At 43.1% G+C, this 7,808-nt stretch overlaps 1 protein-coding gene across 1 annotated transcript; it reads right to left on the bottom strand.

The window, feature by feature from the left end:
• Window positions 1–4,815: 4,815 nt before the first annotated feature.
• LOC126496098 (signal-regulatory protein beta-1-like) lies at window positions 4,816–6,305 on the bottom strand (the record flags this gene model as incomplete). Its single annotated transcript, XM_050133667.1, has 2 exons — window positions 4,816–4,928; window positions 5,961–6,305. Coding segments are annotated over 2 exons (458 nt in total), but the record flags the coding sequence as incomplete, so codon positions are not given.
• Between the last annotated feature and the right edge of the window lie 1,503 nt (window positions 6,306–7,808).

Raw genomic sequence — 7,808 nt, 5'->3', positions numbered from 1 at the left:
GACAGGAACTCCTGATCCTCCTGCCTCTACCTCCTAAATGCCAGGTTTACAGGGCACACACCCCAGCCAATCTAAACTTAATTAATAAACAAAAATTATACATTGAGTAAAATAATTTTTTACTTTAACACTCACTGTCTTCTCTAAATTTTTATTTTTATATTCTTTAAATGTATACTCTGTTGTATTAAGTGTGCAGTAGCTTAAGTCTAAAAGAATTACATAGATTTTTTTTTATTTGAAAAATACATTATTAAAAACTAAACAGTGCTATATCTGCCCCTTTATCCAGTGTGGCTGTTTTCCTGGAAGAAGTCTTGCTGAGTTGCTGAAGATTGGAGTGGCTGTAACAGTTTTGTTTTATTTTGTTTTTGTTGTTGTTTTTTAACATCAGTGATTAACTTTTAGGAATGATTGTCTGTAGCTTGAAATACTAATGCTGCTTGGTAGCATAGCACTTCTTCCATTGGAGCTGCTCCCTTCCAGCCATGGATCAGCTAAGCTTCTGTAATAGTCTAAATCGTTTGTTGTCATTCCGTCAGTGTTCACTATACAGGTTGTACCTCAAGAAGCCACTCCTCGGCCAGGCAGTGGTGGCGCATGCCTTTAATCCCAGTACTCAGGAGGCAGAGACAGGCAGATCTCTGGGAGTCAGGCCAGCCTGGTCTACAGAGTGAGTTCCAGAACAGGCTCCAAAGCTATAGAGAAACCCTGTCTCGAAAAAAACAGAACAGCCACTCCTCATCTGCTGTTTTATCACGAGGTCACAGTAATTCAGCTACATCCTTAGGCTCCGCACTTTCTTTCTGCTTCTACCACATCTGTAGTTACTTCTGTTGAAGCCTTGAACCCCTCAACGTCATCTGAGACACCTGTTAATATTAATACTTTGATCATAAATTGTCATAAATCATGAATCAAAACATCTAAAGTGCCAACTTCTTTCAAAAATGTCATTACATAATTTCCTCGGTCTGTCATGGGAACGGATGCTACAGATTTGTAAAGTGAATTTCTTTAATAATAAGGTTTAAAAGTTGAAGTGATTCCTGGGTCTTCTATATTTGCAGACATGAAAGCAACAATTTCATTGTAAATCTCCATCAGAGCTCTTGGGGGACTAGGTGTGTTGCCAATGACCAGTAGAAAAGGTTTATTTACTTATTTATTATGTATACAGTATTCTGTCTTGTATATGACTGCAGGCCAGAAGAGGGCACCAGGCCCCATTACAGATGGTTGTGAGCCACCATGTGGTTGCTGGGAATTGAACTCAGGACCTTTGGAAGAGCAGGCAATGCTCTTAACCGCTGAGCCATCTCTCCAGCCCCCTAGAAAAAGTTTTTTTAAGTATAAATATAACATGTTATGTCACCATGTTGCTCAGGCTCAAGCAATCCTCCTGCCTCAGCACCCGAGACAACAGGAAATACTACTGTGCTTAGCAGTACTATTATGAAAGGATCCTGAGCAGTGTGTCTCCCCACAGAACCATCAGGTCCAGTTTGTGCTGCCTGTTTGCCCTTGGGTGTGTGTCCTTGGACAAAGCCAGGCACTGGCTTCTGTCTGTGAAAGTTCCAGCTGTGTCTTCTTCAACAGAAGGCTTTCTCAGCTCCCTTTAAACCTGTTGTTTGGTGTATGTCCACTTCAACAGTCTCAGCTGGACCTTCTGGCAGCTTGCGGCTTCTGCACCAGCGCTGCCTGTTTCACCTTGCACTTCACGCCTGTCCTGGTTGCTTCCTGTTGCCACGATAAACGCCATGACCAAAGCAACTCCGGGAAGGGGAGGGTTTCTTTGGCTCACACTTCCAGGTCACAGTTCATCCCTGAAGGAAGCCAGGGCAGAACACAAGTGAAAACTTAATCAGAAGCCATAGAGGAGGAACATTGCTTATGGAACGCTCTGTAGACCAGGCTGGCCTCAGACTCGATGATCTGCCTGCCTCTGCCTCATGAATGCTGGGATTAAAGGTGTGCGCCACAATACCCAGCTGATGGAGGCAGTCCGTAAACTGAAGTTCCTTCTTTCCAGGTGACTCTAGGTTGTATCAAGTTTACAGTTGAAACTAATCAGGGCAGTGTTATAGAGATGGCATGGCTATCTGTACCTTATTCCTCATGCATCAGAGCTGGGTGCTATACATACGCCAGTGTTCCCAGCACCCAGTAGAGTGAGGCCAGAGAATTTTCAATTCCAGCCAGGCTAATGAAGAAAGCAAGACCCTGTCTCAAAAAATGAAACACCAAAAACTCCACACTTAAACAAAACCATCTCATGACCCAGACTCTGTTAACTACAGACTTTGCCCTGTAACTCTCTCAGATAAATTGTAACTTTATCAAACTGAAGAGATTAGATGTTCTGGATTAGATGCTTAGCTGCCATGATCTGTCCAAACCACCAGATCTTTCTGTAATCCTGGTTTGCTTCCTCGTTACACGTGTGTTCTGGGGTGGCACTTTGAATTTACTTCAAGAGTGTCTGCTTTCTGTAGTGGCATTTCATCTGCATTTTAATAAATAAAGGTTGCCTGAGGACCAGAAAAGTAAAACCGCCACACTGCCCAGCCTTACAGATCAGGCAGCAATGATACACACCTTTAATCCCAGTAGCCACACTAGCTTGCCATAGAAACTAGGCAGTAGTGGTGCACACCCTTAATCCCAGAACTAGAGAGGAATACAAAATGGGAGAAGACAGCTCTCAGTCTCATTCTGAGATTCCTGGAGGCAGGATCACCCTTTTCAGACTGAGGTCAAGGTAAGAGCCAGTGGCTGGCTGCTTCGCTTTTCTGATCCTCAGGCAAACTTTATTTATTAAAATACAAATGAAATGCCAATACCGCTTTCATTCACAATCATGCTCTGTGTTTAATGTAGGGATCCATCCTTCAGCCTGTTGTAGCTCTCAGCTTAGCTTTTCCACCTTAATTTCTAGTTTAAAGTGAGAGATACGCCATTCTTCGTTTACTTAAACAGGTAGAGGCCACTACAGTGTTATCAGCTGACCTAATTTCAGTAGTGTTTGCCCTCAGGGAAAGGGAATGAAATGGAGGAGTAGTTGATGGATTGGGCAGTTCGAACACACCCATTTACTCCGTTAGCTATGTAAGGGGTCATTGCCCCCCAAACTACTTATAATTGCAGCATCAAAGGTCACCGTGTGTTGTGTGACTCACCCTACATAGGACACTGATGACAGAAACTGAGTGATTCGGCCCAAGTCTAGCTCAGTGACCCAGAGTTTGACCGAGGTTATTGATAGGCACCACCCACCAGACAGCAGCTTCCCATTCAGAAGTAACTGCTTTTATACCTTGGGGAGGGGAGGGCTCACGAGTGTGTGTGTTGCCTTGTGAGCCCCTGTGTTCGTCTCTGTGCCTCCCATTTCCAGAAGAGAATATTAGCAGAGCTAATCTTGTGAGGATTTCTTGTAAGGTAATCATAGTTGTACTGATGACAAGAAGAACAACATCCCGTAATACCATAAGACAATAATGAAAAATTTGAAATACACAGCACAACATAAACCCATGCCTTTGGGAAATGGTGCTGGTTGGTACAACACGGAGGATAGCGTTGCAAAACCTTAACACCTCAAAATACACTTATGCCTTTATGCTTCTGGGAACGTATCTAATAAACATGCTTGTGTATCTTTTAAATGTTCCTCGTATTGTCTGAGATAATGCCAAGTTTGAAAACAATGTATATCCATCAATAACACACACAACGGAGTGTTATGTACCTATTCCTATCTATCCTAGCTAGTAGACAATTCCGTGTGGTACTTTGTCCCTCAGCACCTGACACAGTACTTACTTTCTCTCCCTGTGGTGCTGGATCCTCACAGTGACATGCCAAAGAGTTAACCCTTAACTGTCACTTCCCACCTTATGTTAAGAGCGGATGTCTGAACCAGTATAAATTACTTAATTTGTAGGTGGCACTGATTTTTCTGTTCAAGTACTGGGAGCACTCTATTTTACTTTGAACTTGAATAATATTCATGAGACATTCTGGATCATAATTAGTTTTTCCTGGAGCGTGGTAAAGCCTTTCAATTTTAGTTTTACATCCCTCTTACTTTGGCTATTCCAAGTATCAGTATTTCTCTGTCCAGAATTACTGTATGCATTAGATCAGTCATCCTTATTTTGAATAACTATGCTGTTTCAAGCCACATTACCTTGGACTTTTTTTTTTTTTTTTGGTTTTTCGAGACAGGGTTTCTCTGTGGTTTTGGAGCCTGTCCTGGAACTAGCTCTTGTAGACCAGGCTGGTCTCGAACTCACAGAGATCCGCCTGCCTCTGCCTCCCGAGTGCTGGGATTAAAGGCGTGCGCCACCACCGCCCGGCCTGAATGATACAATTTAAAAGAGTTAATGTAAATAAATCTATTGGAATATGATCTAGAACAGAGAATGCTTAAAATGTACTATTAGTAAATATGTTGTTAAAATTTTTCCCTCAAAAAAGAAATATTCTCTATATTCTAGTATATATATATTTTTTTTTTCAGCCAGTGTTACTTTTTGCAGTGCAGCCCTCCCAAATAAAGTATGTTAAGGAGGTGAGCTGTGATATTAAAGGCTTGTTACACTTTAAGTTTATCCTCTGTGTTTCAGGCTCTCCACTGAGGATGTGAGCTCTCTACTCCCTGATCTGCTTCCATGCTTCTCAGTCTTGATGGACTCAGGCTGCTGGAACAGTGAGACCCTAGAAACCCTTTATTCTGCAAGTGGTTTTCATTGTGCTATGTTGTCACGTCAAGAGATGGTAACTCACACCCCCTCCATCCCTCCTAACTTACCGTCAGGCCTTCTGCTTCTTGTACATGTAGATGGCAGAGGCACCGATTACCAGTAGCATTTTGGGTACAAGGAACACAGCTACAAGGATTTCAGCAGTATCTGATGTCTTCATTTCTGGAAATCAAGTGGTAGGAGGAACCATTAGAGAGGACACAAGGAGTTTATCATCAGAGATCTTTACCTGGGTCATTTATGCACCCAAGCCCACCACAATTGCCAGAAGCAAGACCAAGAAATAAGAATTCAGACCTCTCTTAGGAAGTTCAAAGTGAATGTCCTGATGCCTATGCTGGTGATTGGAGATCATCTACATGGAGACCAACTCCAGGACTGTGATTGGGGATCATCTACATGGAGACCAACACCAGGACTGTGATTGGGGAACATCTACATGGAGACCAACTTCAGGACTGTGATTTTTAGATCATCTACATGGAGACCAACTCCAATACTGTGAGTGGACTTAAGTCTACATTGCCCAGAAACTCCAGTGCCTGTGAAAGTAGGATACAAAATGTTTCCAGAGAGACCAAAGACAAAGATGTAAACCAGGGGTTAGAGATTCCACAGTGAATGTGAACACAACCAATGGATCTCAGTGTGCTGTGGACAAAGAACAGGTAAGACAACCATACTGTGCCTTGGGCTTGTCACGTTTTGCCTTGATTTGCTTTTCCTCTTAGGAGGGAGGAGACTTACATCTTGGGGAAAGATCTCATGCTTGCCTGCTTCTTACTATCTGTTTGACATCTAGAACGGAACCTGGCATACACTAGGCCCAGGTTGTCTGGCAGAAAGAGAAGACTTAATTGGGTGAGGTAATACACTCTGGACACAGTAGGCCAGGTTTGTCCCTGTCCCTGAACAAGGCATCGGATGTCTTTATGTAGCCACCAGACAGGGACAGATTGAGAAATGTAGTTATTGTGAGGCAGGTAAGGGTATGGGTTAACCTCCATTTATCAGAAATGGTACTGCTAGCACATAGCATGTCCTCTCCTCAGCTTCCTTGGCCCACAGCTGGGTAAAGTCATCCTATGAGCATAAGGGTCACCTACAGGCTTGTGTCTACATTGTTGATCACAGAATCTTGGACACATTATGACCTTTTGGAGATATGAGGGACAAGGACAATGCAGTACTTACCAAGGACATAGATCACTGTGCCTCCCCCAGACAGAAACTCTTTGTCAGCGTCTGCTTTCTGAAACTTCACACAATAGTAGGTACCAGAATCATGAATTGTGACATTACTGATGCGGATGGAAAAGTCCAGGTTGTATCTCTTTATAGCATCTGTAACATATGTGACTCTGGGAAACTTCTCTTCTGTGAAACTATATATTAGTTGTCGACTCTGTCCTGTGCCCCTGAACCACTTAATGGACCCCAGTGGACGCAGAGAAGTCACAGTGCAGTTCAGAGTGACTGACTCTCCAGCACGGACAGAAACTGCTTTCTCAGGCTGAATCACCTTCAGGTCCTGTGCTCCTGCAGGAAACATCAGTTAGTGCTCATCATGATGAGAACTCACAACCCACAGGCTCCTCTAGTTTGTCATCAAAAAATGTTATAAACTAGACCTCAGCATGGGGTGATCATGGTTCCCCTCACTTGGGCCTCTTAGCAAAGGAATGGAAGAGATGAGGAAATGAGTCACAGAGACGCTGAGTCTTTGGCAGTATTTTCGTGAAGTCCCAATTCTGTTTGAGATTCTCATGCCAGTATCAGCTTGATTTTCATTTTCTGTGCACATGGTATGTTGCACCTCTTATACAATAGTATTGGATGTGATTACATGACTCTTTAAGACCAGTGATGTAAATGTTTAGTGTGAGGTATAGTTAGTGAGATGTACATTTGATTACCAGATTCTAGGTAAGGCCCCCAAGTCAGGGGGTTGCTTTACCAGGTGGAGTGATAATGCCATAGCTATTTCCCAACATGCAATAACATGCACATTAATTTGAGAAATAAAACCCCTGTTTAAGTTACCAGTTTTAAAAATATGTATTTTTATCATATTAATTTTATGTGTTTTGGTATTTTTCTTTCATGTATGCACCAAACACATGTCTAGTGGTCAAGGAATCTAGAACAGGGAACTGAAGTTATATATAGTTATAAGTCACCATGTGGGTGCTCAGACTGAAACCTGGGTCCCATGGAAGAATATCAAATGGTCTTAACCCCCAAACTATCTTCCTCTGGCCCCAACATTATATTAACTTCAAGGGTGACAAAACAGATTTCTACAAAGCCCATGGTTTGACACAACAGAAAAGTTTTATTTCACGCTTTGGGGGTCAGAAGTTCTAGTTTGGTGTGACATGGCCACTACCAAGGGGTCACAGTGTCCCACCCTCCAGGAGGCCCTGTTTGTTCCTTGCACATGATGTGGTCACCTGGGGACACTCTCTCTTGTCACCTGGCAATGAATGGACACAATGAAGCATTCATGATCTGTAATCTTTGTTAGTTCATCTCTAGCTGCAGGACTCTTTGTTCACACAGGGAACAGATCTGCTACAGAGTGTTGTTATAGCTACATTGGTGTAACTCTCCCATCACTACTATTAGCATCCAGTGTGAGGAACATCTCAAAACCCTGGTGAGCTGATGACGAATGGAAATTATGGTCGAGCTTGAGAAATTCTGACTCAGCATCTCATATGTACCTGAGTGCTAAGTGGAGATGGTGTTTCTTGCTTGGACTGCAAGAACCTAGCCTGAAGTCAGATGTGCTTTCAAGTTCAGATCTCAGCATCAGCTGGCTGTGTGGTCATGGGCAGGGCACTGACAAACTGGGCTCACTTCTCAAACAGGACTGCACTGGATATTCTGACTATACTTCCTGCTATAAAATTGCCAGAATCAAGACCAAGAAACAAGATTTCAGACTGTAACACCCGGTTTTGGTGTTACACCCTCGGTACAGTTCGCGCGCAGCTGTACCGAATGCGAGTCCGGGCAAGGGCCTGGAGATTGAACACA

The sequence above is a fragment of the Alexandromys fortis genome, unplaced genomic scaffold, assembly GCF_014885135.2.
Source record: "Alexandromys fortis isolate MF-2015 unplaced genomic scaffold, M_Fortis_MF-2015_v1.1 scaffold_1156, whole genome shotgun sequence".
Taxonomy (NCBI): Eukaryota; Metazoa; Chordata; class Mammalia; order Rodentia; family Cricetidae; genus Alexandromys; species Alexandromys fortis.
The sequence above is the reverse complement of the archived record's forward strand: the minus strand, read 5'-3'. Positions and strand labels throughout refer to the sequence as shown.